Source organism: Myotis lucifugus, unplaced genomic scaffold (genome assembly GCF_000147115.1).
Source record: "Myotis lucifugus unplaced genomic scaffold, Myoluc2.0 scaffold_126, whole genome shotgun sequence".
Classification (NCBI taxonomy): domain Eukaryota; kingdom Metazoa; phylum Chordata; class Mammalia; order Chiroptera; family Vespertilionidae; genus Myotis; species Myotis lucifugus.
The window spans coordinates 333,274-352,946 of record NW_005871174.1 but is presented as its reverse complement, the minus strand read 5'-3'; the positions used below and the strand labels follow the sequence as shown (position 1 = coordinate 352,946).

General features: G+C 40.9%; 1 protein-coding gene across 2 annotated transcripts in view; it reads right to left on the bottom strand.

Moving 5' to 3' along the window:
- Positions 1–19,673, bottom strand: part of LOC102432009 (guanylate-binding protein 1-like) — a 208,557-nt gene that overhangs the window by 46,360 nt on the left and 142,524 nt on the right. Inside the window, exons 1-2 of one of the 2 annotated variants that reach the window (XM_023758237.1) lie at positions 12,548–12,649; positions 8,433–8,641 (exon numbers count right to left, since the gene is read on the bottom strand). In XM_023758237.1, the coding sequence (XP_023614005.1) occupies positions 8,433–8,622 (190 nt within the window). In that variant the 5' untranslated portion in view covers positions 8,623–8,641; positions 12,548–12,649. Of the gene's footprint in view, positions 1–8,432; positions 8,644–12,547; positions 12,650–19,673 lie in introns of those variants that run through there. The other variant, XM_023758238.1, reaches the window with a different exon arrangement.

The window sequence follows — 19,673 nt, the reverse complement described above, 5'->3', positions numbered from 1 at the left end:
TGCTTTTTCTTCTTTGTGAACTTTCCTCTCATTGTTGCTGTTGACCGCATTTGCCCCACTGAGACTGACTAATAATAGTCATCTTTGCTCATCTGGCTCTTGTTTAAGGAACCCAGATTCTCTAAGCCAAATTATTTAAACATTTAAAAGCTGTTGAGGCTATCTAGTCCCTTGACGTGCTCCTCACCTTCAATCTCCTTTTCCATTTCTGTGAGAGTCTGGTCTGTATGTAGAATTGCATCAATCACAGACTCCTTGGAACTCAGGTATGCGTGAAGAACTTCTTCACTCTAGGACCCAGAGAAAATGGCATTAATAACAGGAAATCGCAAGAAGCGCTTATTCCTGTTTGCCCACCATCTTTGCCTGTAGGAATTGTTTGCTTGGCCCTGGTCCTTGTGCTGGTCAAGGGGCCCCTGTCACAGGGTGGGCACATGGTCCAGGTTGGTCAAGCCTGGCACCCTATGAAGCAGAAACCTTTGTAAGAGATTGATATAAATATAGATTGAGAGTCTCTGTTCTCTGAGTGATGGCTCTACTTTTGGAGCTGTTGGTGCTGTGGTCCCATATGGGGTGAGGAATGAAGCCATCCTGGAGAGAGCAGATCCAAGGAAAAGAGGTGGAGGGAGACTGAGAGGAAGGGAAGTGTGGGGTTGAGGGGAGAAACAGAGACAGATAAATGCTGGTTACCTGTATTCCCTTCCTGGGTTCTTGAAAATACTTTTTCTTCAGCTCGTTCATAGTCTGCATTAAGAGATGATATCCTCCTGGTATAGAATAAACCCCCTGCTTTATGTCTTCTTCTAAAGAATGGAAGATATCCTTAAGTAAAGCTGAGCAGCGATCCGATGATGCTTTCATATTCTCATTACAAAAGTGATCTCGCCTTATTGCTAGCTGGTCCTTTAATGTGAAAATAGGATGTAGAAAGAGTACAGAGAAAATGTTAGCTTGACCTCAGCATTTTTGGAAAGGCTTCTCAAAAACCAGCCTGTGACCCTGTAAAAACTTACAGGCACCTCAGCAGGACCACATCCTTCCTCCTGATCCTGTCTTTCTATTGAAGACCGTTTCTCCTTGGAGGTGAAGTTCATGGCAAAGATTGCTGGCTTTATGTTAGCATTGATGCTACCCTTCTGCTGGTCATAGTGGGCCATGGCCTTTTGCACTGTAGCAGAGTTCTCTATCTGGGCCGAGGCCAAAAGAGCGTTCTCCATGCAGGGCAGGTCCCCACTGCTGATGGCATTGACATAGGTCAGGACTAGGTTCTCTAGTCCCAAAACTACTACACCTTTAGAAAGAAACTTCTGCTTTTCACATTGGACCAGCGATTGCATATGGAAGAAATGTGGCTCAATGTAAGCCTGCTCAAGATAACTAAGACTACATCTTTCTTTGCTTTTGGCTATAATATGAAATTGGTCTGATAACAGCAAGCATGTAACTTGATGAAAAGCTTTGATTGTTACCTGCATTTATTTTATTAAATTATGAGAAAGAGTATTAGTTTATGCATGACAGGAAAAAAATGTTCAGACTTTAAGCCAATCAAAATAAAATTGGTTCTTCTTGCTATAATAATGATAAAAAGTGGTTTTATCATTTTGAAGTCTAGTAAGAATTCTTACTTTCATGATAAATATCCATTTTATTTTCTGGTAGTACTTTGCTTTCTGAGACCCTAATCCATATAAACATAAGAAAAAAATTACCGCTAATTCCTTTTGAAATAAATGGTCTACATCCTTGAAGGAATTCTTCATGAAGACTTCAATGGCCTCTTTCTCACTGGCCATGTGCAGGTCCAGGAGCTCTTGGAGGGTTTCTGTGGGCAGTTCAACCTTCTCGGCCATCTGCTGGTCATAGTGAGTCATGGCCTTTTGCACTGCAGTCGAGTTCTCTATTTGGGCCAAGGTTAGGACTGCATTCTCCATGCAGGGCAGGTCCCCACTACTGATGGTATTGACATAGGTCAGCACCAGAGTCTCCAGCCCTGCAAATAGAGAACAAAAGATAATGTTTGTTGTAGGTTGGGTGAGGAAACAGTCCATCCTCTATAAATCTGATGATATCTCTCAACACTCATTTGGCTCACAGCATCTGTGTCCTTAGCATCACCTAGAAATTTTCTAGAAATGCAGACTCTCAACCTCTGCTCCAGATCAACTGAATTAAATTCTTCTCTGGCGAGATCCTTGAGTGATATGGATACATATCAAAGGGTGAGATCCTCTGCTGTAGGCACCATAGACCTGTGTTTATTGAGTGCATGTACTTTACCCCTAAGCACCTTTAGGATAGGAAATGTACCTCTCATTTATGTCTCTATCATCAGTTCTTGTCCGTGGTAAGCATTTATAAAATCAATATTTGTGAAATTATTAAAAAGAAGTCCTCTGCTCTGGCCAGGTGGCTCTGTTGGTTGGAGCATCATCCCATGCACCAAAAAGTTGTGAGTTTGATTCCTGGTGAGGGCACACACCTAGGTTGTGGGTTCAATCCCCAGCTGGGGTGCATGCAGGAGGCAACTGATTAATGTTTCTCTCTCACATCGATTTCTCTCTCTCTCTCTCAAATTCATGGAAAAACATCCGTGGGTGAGAATTAAAAAAATTAGAAATAAATTTTAAAAGGAGTCCTCCATTTAATTTATTCTAGCAGAACACCGTCCAAGAGAACTTTCTGTGATGATGGTCATGTGCTATATGTGCTATCCAATATTGGAGCCACTAGCCATGTAATCAGAATTGTTAATTTTTTTAAATTCTAATTAATCTACATGTAATTTTAGTTAAATGTAGCTACTACATTTGCCTAGTAGCTATTATATGGTACTAGAAGCCTAGTGCATGAAATTTGTGCACATTAGGTGGTGGTGGGGTATCCCTCAACCCGGTCTGCACCCTTTCCAAAATTGTGGGATAGGGACTGAACCAGCAGTTGGACATCCTTCTTACAATCCAGGACTGCTGGCTCCTAACTGCTTGCCTGCCTGCCTGCCTGCCAGCCTGATTGCCCCGTAACCTCTCCCATGTTGGCCTGATCGATGCTTAACTGCTCCCTTGCTGGCCTGATTGCCCCCTACTTCACTCCCCTGCAGGCCTGGTCACACTCAACAGCACTTTCATACTGGCCTGATTGCCCCCAACTGCCCTCCCCTACTGGGTTGATCTTGCTCCCAACTACCCTCCCTTGTCACCCTGGTCGCCCCTAACTGCCCTCCCCTGCAGGCCTGGTCTACACGCCCCCCCCAACAGCCCTCCTCTGCAGTCCTGGTCACACCCACTACCCTCTACTGCTGGCCATCTTGTGGCAACTATCTTGTGGTACATATCTTGTGGTGGCCATCCTGTGATGATGTCACTCAAGAGCATGATGTACCTAGGCTTTTATTATGTAGGATAGTACAGGTCCAGCTTATTAGGGCAATTTTAACCAATAAAGCTTTTTTATTTGTCCTTTTCTATCTTTTCTCACCCACAAAACCTGATTAATAAAATCTGTTAGAAATGTTGTGTCATCTGGAATATACCACAGTAATAGTAGATTTGCACTTTTCAGAGATGAAACTAGGTGGATGATATTCCACCTTTCTTTAGTCTTAACAGTGAGAGTAATGATCGGGAAGTGGACTCACGGGGTCCATTGACTTGGATGCCTCCTGGAAGAGTTTTGACTTTGGAATTGCTAAAGATGTAGGAACAGAAGTCAGCAGCTTGTTGCACGAATTCGGGGTCTAGCTGATCATCATGCATTGTCTCCAGTAGGCGTAGCTTCCTCCAATCAGTGGGCTGGTGAAAGATAAAACATTTCTTCTTTGGGAAGAACTTTCGGATACAAAGTCGGGGCAGGTTAAAATTTTTATCTTTGGGACTGGTACCTGGAGAAAGATAAAAAAGGGCATTGCTTAATATAGGGGCTTGGAAACTTTTTCTGTAAATGGCCAAATAGTAAATATATTAGGCTTTGCAGGTCAGGTGGTTTCTTTTCCAAGTATTCAATTCTGCTATTTTAGCATGAAAGCAGCCATGGACAATCTACATAGTATTCATCCAGTAAAACCTATTTGTAGGATAGCTGGCAGGCTGCATTGGCCATCATTTGCCTGTGCACCATAGTTTGCAAACCCATAGCCTAGCGCATTGTTAAGCTTTAATCTATTTTCTTTAAATAAATGCCCATTCTACTCCATATTCTTTGGCTAATTACAGCATCACAAGCCCTAACCAGGGAGATGAAAATCAATCAGATCACAGTGCAGGGAAAAGTGAAAGAAAAAGAAACTTATTCTTAGAAGAGGGGAGAAGATAACTGAAAATAAAATCTATGAACTTAGATATTAAACAAGCATTAATTCTTAGAACTAGGCAGCTGAGAAAAAGTAGAAAACTATACATGTAAAAACACTAAATCTATAGTAATAAAAGGGTAATATGCTAATTAGACCGGGAGACCTTCCAGGAGACCGGCCAGGAAGGGCAGTTGAGGGCCATGAGGCCAGCAGGGGAGGGCAGCTGGGGGCCATGAGGCCATCAGGGGAGGGCAGCTGGGGGCCATGAGGCTGGCCAGGATGGTATTTGGGGCCATGTGACCGGCAGGGGAGGATAGTTGGGGGCCATAAGGCTGGCAGGGAAGGGCAGTTGGAGGTGAGTAGGCTGGCAGAGGGGGGAAGTGGGGGGCAAGTAGGCCAGTGTGGGGGTGCAGTTGGGGGCGAACAGGCCAGTATGTACAGTGGCTAGGTGCAATCAGTAGGCAGGCAGGTGAGCAGTTAGGAGCTAGCAGTCTTGGATTGCGAGAGGGATGTCTGACTGCCAGTTTAGGCCCTATCGAATTGGCCGTCGGACATTACTCGAGGGATCCTAGATTAGAGAGGGTGCAGGCCAGGCTGAGGGACACCCCTCCACCCCTCTCCCGTGCATGAATTTCGAGCATCAGGCCACTAGCAGAAAAATAAAAGATGATGTTTTCTAATGGCTTGTGATTCCCAATAATCAGTTCTCAGTCCCCTTTACCTTGCTTGAGTTTGAGTGAATTCTCCAGGTAATCGTCTGCTGAGATAGGTTGCCCATCTACTTCCAAATCTAGGGAAAAATCCCTCACTGTCCACACAAAATCTGGAAAGAAGCTCACAAAGTCAGCTGAATCCTCAACCTCATTTGCATCAGGTGAAGATTTTGCCCTTATTTTATCTGTCAGCTCTGTCACATAACTGAGTAGCAATCTAAGGAAAAATGGTGTAAAAGTACAGTGCTCCTCATCCCATATTAATCCCACATATTCCAAACCTTTGTTTTGGCTTTGCTTTTAACTCAAGTGTTAATTCTTCCTGCCCTTGAATTATTTTTCATACTTTCTCTTTTTGCGCTTGATTCTCCAGGATTCACATTCAGGGAGCTGGTTTTTAGGTACTAGTCTCCCCTCTGATTTTGATGCTGTTCTGGACCACACAAAGGATACTGCAGTTGGTCCATGGCCTGCTGGTTTATGGTCCCCATGCTGTTGTACACAAAGGTGCTGCTCAGCAGTATTGCCAGGGCAAAGATCCAGGAGTCATTTTGGTTGTCACCCTGGAAATCAGAACACATTTGGGCCAGGATTATGTTTTATTCTCATGGCACTTTCCCGATCAGCAGTAGTAAACAGGTACTCATTTAGTCGAGTGGCTTTTTTTTAGATTAATGACTTATAAGAGGAAAACAAATCCAAATGAAAATGGTTGTTAGTAGGACTTGGATTTGAATAGTCTTCTGATTAGTGTTTTTGGTTACACTGATTCTCACTAGGTCCTCTTATGACCATTCGCAGATAATTGCATAACAAATAGTCCAGATTGGTGGACATTCTAAATCCTTAAATGTAATTTAATTTTCTCTATGTTTTTACAGCAAAATTGACTTATGTAAGAGTAATAATACTTATAGCTATTTTATCTAGTCATTATTATTCACCTAACACTTTCTGTTCTTATTAAATAGTCAAAACAACACTATGAGGCAAATATAGACCATTTGCATTGGTTTTAAAGTTCAGAAAGCTGAGGTTAAAAGAAGTGAAATAATTTGCTAAGGCCAGTGTGTTAATAACAGAGTTTAAATTTAAACTCTAGTTTAGGAATTCTGAACATTAATCCTTAACTAAAGTTCTCTGCAGGATAGGATTCATGATTGATTTTGTTTGTGGTACCTTTATGCATCTGTGTTAACCGGCTTAGCTTATAGCCTCTTGTTAATAATTAGAATATTATCTAATGAACACTATGGTCTTCTCGGATTCTGCCTTATATTTTCATCATCCCTGACTGTAAAACTTGGTCTCTTAGCACATAAACAGAAATAAAAAAAACACTTAAGGTTTACTGCCAGCTCTTATTTGAATAAAAATTAAAATAATAATAATAAAATTTTAAAAAAGGAAAATAAAAAGTATTAAATAGTGTACACAATACCCAGAAATGAAGGGATTGTTCCCAAATTGAATCTTCAACACTTACCTTCTCTACATCTCCCAGCCCCTCAGTGTCAAGCAGAATAAGGGTGTAGTTTGGTTTCTTAGGGTGAGGCACACACCACATCCAGATGCCTTTGGTGTGAGACTGAACCGTAGAACCCATAGAAAAGCCTTTAGGAGGAGAGAAGAGAGAGGGAGTGGAGTTTTCATAGCAGATGTGTCTTAAAATGGAGATAAACATGAATATAATCAAGGTTAGGGGAGACCACAGCCAGTAGCTTGTCTGGTGTGGCTCAGATGTTGAGCATCAACATAAGAACCAGGAGGTCATGGTTTGACTATGGGACAGGGCACATGCCCTGGTTATGGGCTCCATCCCCAGTGTGGGATGTGCAGGAGGCAGCCAATCAGTGATTCTCTCTCATTACTGATGTTTCTAAGTCTCTCTTTCTCTGCCTTCCTCTCTGAAATCAATAAAAATACATTAAAAAAAAACACCCAACTACAATCAGTATTCATTTTACAGAAAAACAGGGAAATTCCAATATCCAATACATAAAATCATCCAACACCTTTTATTATAAAAAACATTAACAAATTAGGACTAGAAGTAAACTAACTCAACGTAATAAAAGCCATATATGAAAATCCTTCAGCTGGCATCACAATGATGCAAGATAGAAAGCTTTCCTTCTACAAAGTTACTCAAATGAGTTCAAAGACATACATGTAAAAGCTAAAACTACAAAATTCATAGAAGAAAACATAGTGGGAAAGCTTCATAATATTGAATTTGGAATGATTTCTTGGATATGACACCAAAAGCATAAACAACGAAAGAAAAATAGATAAGTTGGATTCAAAATTAAAACTTTTGTGGGTCAAAGGATACTATCAACAGAGTTTCATAGGAATCCTATGGAATGGGGGAAAATATTTCTCAGTTAAGGGACTGATATCCAGAATATATAAAGAAGTCCTGCAATGCAACCCCAGAATACAAAACACTCAATTTCTACTAAAAATTGGGCCAAGGACTTGAACAGACATTTTCTTAAAGAAAATATGCAAATCACCAATAAACACATAACAAGATAACTGACAGCACTAGCTATCCAGTAAATTCAAATCAAAACAAAATGACATACTGTTTCACACTATCAAAATATCAAAATAACAGCCCGGCCAGTGTGGCTGGCGGTTGAGTACTGACCTGTGAACCAGGAGGTCACGGTTCAATTCCCAGCCTGGGTTGTGGTGAGTTTGATCCTCAGTGTGGGGTGGGCAGGAGGCAGACAATCAATGATTCTCTCACATTATTAATCAATCTCTCTCTCTCTCTCTCTCTCTCTCTCTCTCTCTCTCTCTCTCCCCTTGTCTGAAGTCAATAAAAACAAACAAACAAACAAACAACAAAAACCACCACACACACAACAAAATAACAGGTATTGGCAAGAATGGAGAAATTAGAATCCTGGAAAATGGTAGAGTTGCTGTGGGAAATGATATGGTGATTCTTTAAAAAATTAAACATAGAATTCTAGGAAAAGAATATAAATTATTCTTTTAAAAGGGAAATTAAGGAAAGTGGGAAGAGACAGTGAGTTGACTCCTTGAGACCACAGTAAGGAAAGAGCATGACGGTAGATTAAAAGCTCGCTATCAAAATTCCTCCCCATGCCCTGACTGTTTTGGCTCAGTGGATAGAGTGTCAGCCTGCAGACTTAATGGTCCCAGGTTTGATTCTGGTTGGGGGCGTGTGCCTTGGTTGCGGGTACATCCTAAATGGGGGGTGTGCAGGAGGCAGCTGATGGATGCTTCTCTCTCATCGATGTTTCTCTCTATTCCTCTCTGTAAAAAATCAATAAAATATATTAAAAAAAATTCCTCTCCATCTCTACCTTGCTCTTCCTGTAGCACCATACTCAAAGCTGGAGTGTGGGTAGACAGAAGGGATCTGGCAGAGCTTAGCTGGTGCCCCTCACCTTTTTGCTGCCCTGCCAGCTTGTTCATCAGGTAGGATTTGCCTGTGCGGTAGAGACCCACAATGGCCACCACCACAACAGGCTGTGTAATGGCAGACAGGATCTTCAAAGCTTCTGGATTAACCACTAGTCGGGTGTTAGTGTTCTCAATGAGGCACACCGGGCCTGGCATGTGGATGTCTGAGGCCATGTCCAGGGTGTCACCTTATCTGCAAGCAAGGGAATGGGATGGATTAGAATTTCCAGTCTGAGTAGATCAAGAACTTTCACCAGGTTATTTTGATCCAGAAGGTAGAGTCATAAAATTCCCCAACGTGGCCAAAAGTTCTGTGTCCACAGTGAGATGGATGAGGGGAAGACTTGTAATCTTTTAGCAAGTTATAGAAATGCAATTGAAGGAGTCCATTAAAAAAATATTGGTATGACAATGACATCAACATTTAACCACTTTCATGAACAAAATTTTTAATTTACCATAGAAAACTTCTTTTTAGATTCTCATTAAAATTTTCAGATTAGAACCCGGTTGGTGTGACTCTGTGGTTGAGCGAGGGCCTATGAACCATGAGATCAGGGCTCAATTCCAGATGAGGGTACATGCCTGGGTTGCAGGCTTGTCCCCAGTAGGAGATTGGCTCATAGGAGGCAGCCAATCAATGTTTCTCTCTCATTATTGATGTTACCATCTCCCCATCTCCTTCCCTCTCTCTAAAAATCAATGAAAATATATAAAAAGATTTATTCGCTGGACATTGAATATAAAATCGAATAGGGTTTAGAGAGTAGTTTACATCCAGCCATGTGTAAGAAATTTAATATTTATTTGTTAATTAATTCTACTATGAATACCAACTTCTGGGAATAAATGTTTCATAATTAGATGTATGCTCTTTGGATAATTTTCATAGTTGTTTATTTTGTTGTTAATCCTCACTGGAGGATATTTTCCATTGTTATTTAGGGAGAGTGGTGGTGGTGGTATGTGTGGGGGGGTGAGGCAGAGAGAGAGAAACATCCATTGAAACAGATACTCGGATTGGACCGCCTGCACGTTCCCCCACTGCAATCATTCAATCCACCCTTCAATCCAAGGGTCGACACTCTAACTGCTTTGCAAAAACAGGCAGGGCATTTTTCACAGATTTTAAATGTGTGTTTTTCTACTAGTTGTGCTTATTTTGCAGAAGTGAGGGTTCACAGAACTGTTTGTACTGTTATTCTGGAAGCAGAACCAATATAACTTACATTTGAAAATTTTATAAAAATGTATGACTGTATGACAAACAGGACTAGAGACCTGCCCAAAGCCTTGATATGGGCTTGTGCAAGCAAGGGGCCTATACTTCAACTTCATTAGCTTCACAAAAAATTAGCCTCAACTAAAAGGGGGTAAGACTGCACAATTGTAAATACTGAATGTTGCCAAAAACCATGTTTGTGTATATATGTGTGTGGTGTAAGGGAACAAAAGACTATGAAATATAGATTAAAAGATCAGGAGGCAGATGAGGGGAGCCTAGGTTGTTCAGTGAAAATATATTTCCAGGCATACACTTGTAGGTTTTCTGTTTTGTTCTGTTTTTCCATTAGGTTGAGGAGAAGAAGAAGCAGGAAGAAGACAAGAGGGGAGAAAACTGGGGAGAGAGAGGGAGAGGAAGAGCTGAAAGGAGAGAGAGAGAGGGTTGTCAGAGAAGCAGTTGATGAGTAAAGTTCATGCCAAGCCAAGGAATTCAGAAGCAGTTTTTAGAAAGCAAGAACAAACCTGACTGAGAGCACAGAGAGGTCAGGTAAACAAAATGGTGGCTTTAGCAATGCAGGTTTCTTAAAGAGAAAACTTTGTAGTACAGTAGTGGGGCCAAATTCTACTGGTAAGGGGTAAGAAAGAAGTCGGCCCTAAGATATTGGATCTGTTTGATTGGAGCTATTTTTTATTTTATTTTATTTAAAAAATTGTTAATTTAAAAATACAGTTGACAATTAATATTATATGAGTTTCAGTGTACTACATAGTTGTTAGACATTTGTATACCTTAAAAGGATCCCTTCTATGGGTCTACATGTCAGCCTACATAATTGTAACAATACCTGAGGCCTGGCGCACGAATTTATGCATGGGTGGGGTCCTTTAGTCTGGCAGGCAATTAGGACCAATTGGAGAGTCTGTCCCAGTCCTGATTGAGGCCAACTGGGACTGGCCGGTCCAGTTAGGGGCCCGGAAGGTTGGCCAGATTGGGGAACTGCAGGACGTTTGCTGGTTGGAGGAGTGGTGATGGGAGGTTGGCTGGATGTGGGGGCGGAGGGGCTGTAGGAGGTTGGCCGCCCAGCTGGAAGAGGGGAACAGGAGGTTGGTAAGTTGTGGGAGGTTGGCTTGGGGAGCACACTGACCACCAGAGGGCAGCTCCTGCATTGAACATTTGCCCCCTGGTGGTCAGAGCACAACATAGTGACCAGTTGTTCTTGTTGTTATGCTGTAATGGTTGCTTAGGCTTTCATTATGTGGACTAGTGGCCCAGTGCATGAAATTTGTGTACATAAAAAAAGGGGATTAATTAGAGGAAATATTTTAATATTGCTATTTACCCTTTATCTATAATAGAACTGTCAGAGTTGAAAGAAAATTAGTAAAATGTATATAAAAATCTTCCTCCTATCAGAGTGCCACCAGACCCAGAGCCAAGTCCCCGCTAATCTGCGGCACCTCAAAATTGCACGAGAAAAAGACCCATCCAGCCCCACACCCATTGGGCAAGATCCAGACCCGGCTAACCCCACCCTTGTCAAAGGTAAGCGGGGGGCGCAGCCTCAGGTCCCCTGGCCTGATGCTAGGCGGGGAGGTGCAGCCTCAGGTCCCCCGTCAAGCCTAGTCAGGTGGGGAATTCAGCCTCAGGGCCCCCATCAAGCCCTGTAGCATGGGGGTGCAGCCTCAAGTCCCCCATAAAGCCCTGCTGGGCAGGAGGAACAGCCTCAGGTCCTCCAGCACACCCTCAGGTCCCTTGGCCTGGTGCCGGGGTGGGAGGCATGGCCTGAGGTCCCTTGGCCCAGTGCCAGAGAGGGGGGCACAGCCTGAGGTCTCCCGTGAAGCCCCTGGTGAGGAGCATGGCCTGAGGTCCCCCGTCAAGCTCCACAGTGTGGGGGCCGCAACCTGATGTCCCCTGTCAAGCCCTTCCAGGCAGGAGGCATGGCCTCAGGTCGCCCAGCCTGACCCTGGGTTGGGGGGTGTGGCCTGAGGTCCCCTGCACCGGACGGACAGGTGCAGCCTCTGGTCTGTTATGGGAATGCAGGCTCCACTGTGGGTACAGCCATCTTGTGTTACAGAAACCTTGCCTCCCCTGTGGGCACCCCCATCTTTGTGATGGCATGATGGTCAATTTCCATATCCCCTCTTTATTAGATAGGATTATTGACTATATTCCCTAGGCTTTACTTTACATCCCTGTGACTGTTTTGTAACTGCCAATTTGTGTTTCTTAATCCCTTCCCCATTTTCACCCAGCCTCTATCCTTCCTCACATCTGGAAACCAGAACCTGAGTTACTTTTAAGTGGGTAATCCACTTTGAAACACAGCTCATCTATATGCCTAAAATGTATGGTGTTTTTGTGAATCTTCATTTTTCACTCTGAGTTTCAGGTTTTTCTTTCTTCTTTTTTAACAGTGTCAGGTGGCTATTTATGCTGCATCTCATTTTCTATGCTTCTTATTAAAATAACATATCTGTAGCCCTTTCAGATTGTCAGCTGCAGTCAGACCAGAATTGAGCAAGTTCCATCAAGACAATGGTAAATTTAACTGTGTCTGCAGCCAACAAAATGTTGGCAAAAAGAAGACAATTGTAATGTATTTTGAACTCTGAGCTTAGCCCCATGTCTGCTGCTGCCTAATTCCTCCAAGCACAGTAGTGACACTTAGGGATGTGCTGCCACCTGATATCATGGGGATTGCACCTCACTGCCTGTCCCACGTGGGCTCTGCTGCAACCATGTTCTTTGGAAAATGAACTGACCCTTATAAATCCCTCCCACTCTGCTCCAACCTTATCCTGGACTCCATTTCTCAGAGTACAGTCCTTTAGAGGTGGAGAGAAAGCTGCTTTGATGAGAAAATAAAGTTCTTACCTTTTTCCCCCCACAGTGTCAGTTGGAGTGGTTTGTTACTTCTCTGCCTTTCACTGGATGGTTGGGCTTTTATTTAAACTCCAATGTGACGTGGCTGTCCTGACCTCCTAAAGTACTGTATTAGAAATGACGGATTTAGAGTAATGTGAAACTGAAAGCACTGAGTAAAAAGCAGTGACTCAACAACCATGAAAGGAATCTCTGCAAGCTATGCAAATGGAGGGCACATGGATTTTACAGGATTTCCTATCTTGTTCATGACAGGCCAGCAGAGGACATTTGGCTCAGGCGGACTAACTAGAAATCCCAAAGGAGAAAGTGGCCCCAGCCTCATTTCATGGAACAACATGCGGTCACCCTATCTGTCTCAACAGGACGGAGTCACACCCAGGGCGAGACAGCAGGCCAAAAATAAACAAAGGCAGCTTATAGCCCACAGCCTCAAGGACCAGCACTAATCGGGTTGAAGGACAATGGACTCCAGCTAATCAGACTAGAACACTTACATCCCCCAGCCTCTGCCCCTTGCAGTTTTGCACATAAAATTCAACCTGAGGATAGCGGAGACTGCGTGCTAACCTTCTCTGGTTGTGGCTCCATCCACCCATTCCCTCTTATAAACTTCCCTCCTGCTTGCTGTGTCTGCCTAATTCCTTGAGTGAATCTAATCTTACAGTTCAGTTTGACAAATGCTCCATTGCTGGTTCCTGGTGGGTGTGGTCAGCAAGGTGTGGCTCCCTCTTCCCTCTTTCAAGCAGGGTAAGGTATGTCGCTGGGAGAGGCAGGCACCAGTATTTCTCATCCCCTCCAACACTGAGTTGCACACACTGGAGGCTGGGGCTCCCAACATGCACCCAGACCCACTCACAGAGTGAAGGCTCTACCTGATGCACAGCAGGCTGAGATTGCCTGGCCTGATCACCCTCCCTTTGGCTCACTTGTAGGAAAGAGTTTCCAAACTGGGAGAGGCACGTGGGGAAGACCAGAGGCTACCACTCCTGCCCAGGGGAGGAGCAGTGGCTCAGAGATATTTGTCCAGGGAGAGAGGCAGTACATCATCACAGAGATCTCTGAAGTTCTCCCTCAAAGAACTGATTTTATTGAAACAGTGCGGGGACTTGAGGAAATTTTATTTCTAGCAAATTGACTTTACAAACAATAGAAAAGGAGGTTTTTAGGGAGGGAACAAGTGACTTCAGATGGTAACACAAATCTGTGTAGAAAAACAAAGAGCAGCACTAAGGGAATTGTGTAATTATAAAAGAGTATAAATGCAGGTTTATTTTCCTTTCTCCTCTTAACTGGTTTAAAAAGCAATTGTATACAATAATTGTATTGCAGGGCCCATGACATACTTAAATGTAATATATTTCCCATTATGACACCTGATAGTAAGGTGAACTCATAGGAATAAAGAGAACCAGAAATTGTATGTCAGAAAGTTAATATAACAAGCCCTATACATTTATTCTTTCTCCTTCAGCTTCTTTCAAGACATAAAATTATATAAGTTAATAACTTTCAAAATATATTGTTGGGGTTGTTACATATGTAGATATAATTTGTAATATATATGTAAAAATAGCACTAAAAGGGGGTAAGAAGGAATAGAGTGACAGGAGTAATAGTTCTGTATCTCACTGGAATTAATTTAGCATAAATTTGAGGTATATTCTACTTCCTTTTAATGCTATTGAATTTATTGGGGTGACATTGGTAAATAAGATTATATAGGTTTCAAGTGTACAATTTTGTAATACATCATCTGTATACTGTATTGTATGTTTACCACCCAAAGTCACGTCTCCTGCCATCACCATTTAGCCCCTTTTATCCCCTTCTACCTTTCCACCCCCCTTTGCCTCTAGTTATCATAATACTGTTGTCTGTATATATGAGTTTTTTTTTCTTAATTTTACCTTTTTCACTCAATCTCTCCACCCTCTCCCCTCTGAGGACCTGAGAGTATTATGCTAAGTGAAATAAGCCACTCAGGGAAAGACAAATACCATGTGATTTTACTTGTGGAATCTAATGAACAAAATAAACTAACAAACAAAATAGAAATGGAGTCATAGATTCTGAGAACAGACTGAAGTGCATATATATATATATACATATATATATACATACATATACATATATATATATATATATATGCATGCCCTAGAGCACCACTAAGAAAACAACAGATCTCAATTAATATCCTTTCACCTTAATATCATTTCACTGTAAAATAAGAACAAACTAAATCCAAAGCAAGCAAAAGGAAAAAAATAGATATTTATGTAAATGATATTAATAAAATAGATAATGGGAAAATACAGAAAAAAAATCAGTGAAAGTAAAAGCTGGTTCTTTGAATACACCAGCAATTTTGGCACGCTTTTAGCTAAAGTGGCCATAAAGAAAGACAGGAGACTCAAATTACTAAAATCAGGAATGAAAAAGAGGACAGTACTATTGATGTTACAGAAATAAGAAAGATTATAAGGCAATACCACGAACAACAGTATGCCAACAAATTACGTTAAAAAATAGACAAATTCCTAGAAAGACATAAACCACTGAATCTCTCTCAAGAAGAAATAGCTCATCTGAATAGATTTATAACAAGTAAAGACATTGGAAACTACCACCAAGAAAAGCTCAGGCCCAAATGGCTTCACTGGTGATTTCTACCAAACCTTGAAAGAAGAATAAATACCCATTCCTCACAGAGATGGCCAAAAATACAAAATTCCCTTAATGTTATTTTACCACAAAGTTTCTTTCTCTATCTGAACTACTTGAGAGTTAGTTAGAGACAGAATGCCTCAATAATCCACTGTTATTTCTTTAAAAAATTACCTGGAAGTGTAATTTTTTTTAAGGAAGTACGTCTTCTACTTCCAATTACATAGTCCTTTTTCTTCTATATTAGCCATCTGCTGATGTCCTTGTAGATGCTTGTCTTTTTGGTTGTGTGAAGAGCGTGTTTGTGATGGACAAGTTGTTTGTCTCAGAACTTCATGAGCTATTTTCCTGCTTTGTGTCTGACCACCAGTCCAAATTTACCAATGACATTTGATTCTGACATTTGATTTCCTACTTGTGCATTCTAGTCACCGATTGTTATCAGCATGTCTTGTTTTGATGTGCGGTCAGTTTCTTCTTGAATACTTGCATAAAAGCATTCATTTTATTCAGCTCAGTAAAGTGAAAAAGGAAGAGAGGGGAAAAAAGAATAGAAAAACACAGCAATGGTTTGCCATGTCCTTCTGCTGTGCAGTGTGTAGGTCCAAACCCCACATGTGCTGGGTCCCTGTTGTCACAGTCACCAAACAGTGCTGTGGTACTAAACTCTTTGGGTGTTATTAACTAAATTCAACTTATTCTTCAGCACATGTATATAATGTAGATATTATTTGCATTTTACACAGCAGTAAACACAGTTTAAGGATATTTAATGTTTTTGTTTGCTTGCTTGTTTGTTTTTGATTTTTAGAGAGAGAGGAAGGGAGACGGAGAAAGAAAGAAACATCGATGTAAAGCAAAACAACCTTCCACATGCCCCAGACCACGGATCAAGCGCACATCCTGGGCAAGTGTACTGATCTGGAATTGAACCTGCAACCTTTTGCTGAACAGGACAACACCTGACCAACTGAGCCACAGTGGCCAGGGCTAGTGGTTTGTTGCTAGTGATAGGGTCGCTGAAGGAGGAACACACGGGGCCGAAAGGGGTAAAGAATTATGAATTTACTAGAGGCCCAGTCCAAGTATTCATGCACGGGTGGGGTCCTTTGACCTGGCCGGGGATCTTACCATTTGCAATAGTTGGATGGACCTGGAGAGATCATGCTAAGAGAAATAAGCCAGTTGGAGAAAGATAAATATCACATGATCTCACTCATTTGTGGAAGATATTGACCAACATTAACTGATGAACAAAAATAGAGCCAGAGGAAAAACATTTTTTTCGAATATAATAGAAGCAATCCTGTTATTTGTAGATTTTTAATATTTCCTACAGCTTCTGTGATATCATACTATGTTAGTACAGTTTTGGTAATATTATTATACTTAAAATCCTTTTTTTTCTTGAGAAAAATAAAAATGCAAGGTCAAATTAGGTTTATCCATGACTCTGTGTTTGCAAATATGGACTGAAATACTGGTGCTATGTGTATCCCTTTATCCTCACTGCCTGTGACAGTCTGATCAGCCCTTTTATCAATTCAAAGTCTCCGGCTCTTGTTTTTCTCAAAAGTGAGGAATGTCTTGTGTCCATTAAGGACAAATGGAATGTATTTGTATTGAAAACACATCCTTTGGAAGTGGAAGCAGGAAGCAGCTCTTAGTTAGAAATGGACTAGATGTCAAGACAACAACTCTTTCCTGTTTAGCACAATGAAGTCTGTGCAGTTTTTGTGCCTTTTGCTTTCATGTGAGGCTGTTTGAAAAACATTCCAGGGACTTTTTCTTTTAAATGATGGGTAGAGAAAGGTATATTTCCTCTCTTTCCAATGTACTTGGAGTTGCAGTCACTAGAATACTTGTATTATTCTAAAAGTTAGTCACAGATCTAATTAATTTGCATGTTAGTATTATTACATTAAAAATTCATGTGTATTTATGTGCTTAGGGATGTCAAATGTTGTCCAGACAGACTCTGAATTTCAGGTGTCGGATGTTTTCATACTAAGATGCTCTTCACATGAAGCTCATCATGCAGGATGTTCTAGGGCACTCAGCAGCAGGAAGTCATTGCTTCAACTGGGGTCACTGGGTCTCATATGCAATGGAGGCAGGACCAATAATCAGCACCACATGTGTATAGAGCAGTGATGGCGAACCTATGACACCTGTGTCAGAGGTGACACGCGAACTCATTTTGGGTGACACGCATCGACAGAGACAAAAAATTGCATTATTCAAATATTTGTCTCTCACAACAACCAGAGTTGGGCATCACTCGAGTAATGTTATTACTCACGTTACTCATGATCAATAATGCAATTCTAAAGCCAGATGTAAACATGTACATCGGTGTTGCGTAGCAAAGATACATAGTGAAAACATCCAAGATACATTGTTCCAATATTGACATTAATATAACAAGTTTAAGAATTGCACTATAAAGAGATTAATCTTTACTCATGACATTTTATTTTTACTCGAGTGACAAAATGCCCAGCTCTGGAAACAGCCTCGTTATTGTCAACATGTGCCTCGGGTAAGCTTCCCGTGCGTTCGGGTGCATTCGGCAAACGGACGCACTTGATCACCATGTTCGTTAGGAGACAGGAGTGGGAGGGTTAGAAGAAAAAGATATACAGTGCAACAGTGCTCAATGAGACATTCTGCACGTCGGATAATTGATTACAGCACCATATATTTGTTGGTTATACACACTATCTTTGAATTGTTTTGCACCAGGAGTCAGTGCAACAACACTGCAAAAAGTTAATAGATAAGAAAACTATCAACCTTTTATAAAAAACGCTGTGATTTATATTTATTTATTTTTGCAGACTTGTGATGGAGAATCAAAAAAATAAAAAGCAAGATTGAATGATAAAGGAAGTGGAAGTAGCAGTAGCCGACCCTTTCAAGACATATGGACCGAGATGAACGGGATTGTCGACAGTAACACCAGATCATTGTGCATACTGTGTAATGAAACAGTAGTAAGCAGAATGTGGAATGTAAAGACATTTTGAAACTAATCATTGTCAGCTCTTGAAAAAAAGTATCAATGAAAGGAGGAATACATTTCTAGGCAGCTACGCCTCTATAAAAGTCAATCATCATTAAATTTGTAAGATGCTCTACAAATTTAACATCAGCAAGTTACTGTATTGCTCACTCCATAGCTCAGCATGGAAAATCCCTCAGTGATGGAGAATTTATTAAGGAAACATTTCTAAGATGTGCACCAGCTCTATTTCACGATATGAAAAATAAAGATGATATTATTAAAAGAATTTCTGAGTTACCACTCAGTAGAAATACTATGAAAGACAGAATAAGACATCTCAACAAAAACGTACAACATCAATTTAAAAAAGTCTTAAATAGTTGTAAATATTTTTTGATTTCTCTTGATGAAACTACTGATGTCACATCAAATGCTCAGTTGGCCATTATTGCTAGATATTCTGATGGTCTCACAATGAGAGAAGAGTTAATAAAGTTAGAATCAGTGCCAATAAGTACATCAGGAAACGAAATATGTAAGGTTGTTATAAAAACATTCAGTGACCTAAACATTGATATCTCTAAAATTGTGTCAGTCACGACAGATGGGGCACCAAATATGGTGGGAAAAAATGTGGGATTCCTGAAATTGTTTATGGAAGCTATTAGACATCCACTTGTACCTTTTCATTGCATTATCCATCAGGAGGTGTGTGCCAAATCGGGATTCTCAGAATTGAATGATTTAATGTCAGTTGTAACAAAAATTGTGAATTTTATAGCTTCTCGACCCCTTCACAAGCAAGAATTTTCTGCACTTTTACAGGAAGTTGATTCAACCTACAGTGGACTATTGATGTTCAATAATGTGAGATGGCTGAGTCGAGGTAAAGTACTTGAGCGATTTGTGGAGTGCTTTGAAGAAATTACAGTATTTATTGAGAATAAGGATCTGGCAAACTTTCCTCAGATCAATGATCATAAGTGGGTCAGCAATTTGATGTTTTTTACAGATCTCTCTGTTCATATAAATGAACTGAACTTAAAATTACAAGGTTTTGGCAAAAGTATTGACATTATGTTTGGATACATCAAATCTTTTGAAAGTAAACTTAAAATTTTCAAGCAAGACATTGAAACTAAAGCTTATAAGTATTTTCCTCGGATAAAAAAGTATTTCGAGAAGGCCACTACAACGAGTGTAATGGAGTCCATACTTATGTACCAGAATATAGTAAACTCGTTATTTGAACAGTTCAGCAAAAGATTCGACCAATTAAGAAGCCTAGAACAGACCATAAAATAATTAAGTATCCGGATATAGTTGTTTACAGTACTTTGAAATTAAAGGATTTCCAATGAATGCAAATTGACCATTTAGAGATGTAACTTGCAGATTTTCAAGGTAGCATTTGGATTCATGTGTTTGTCGACTTAAGATCGA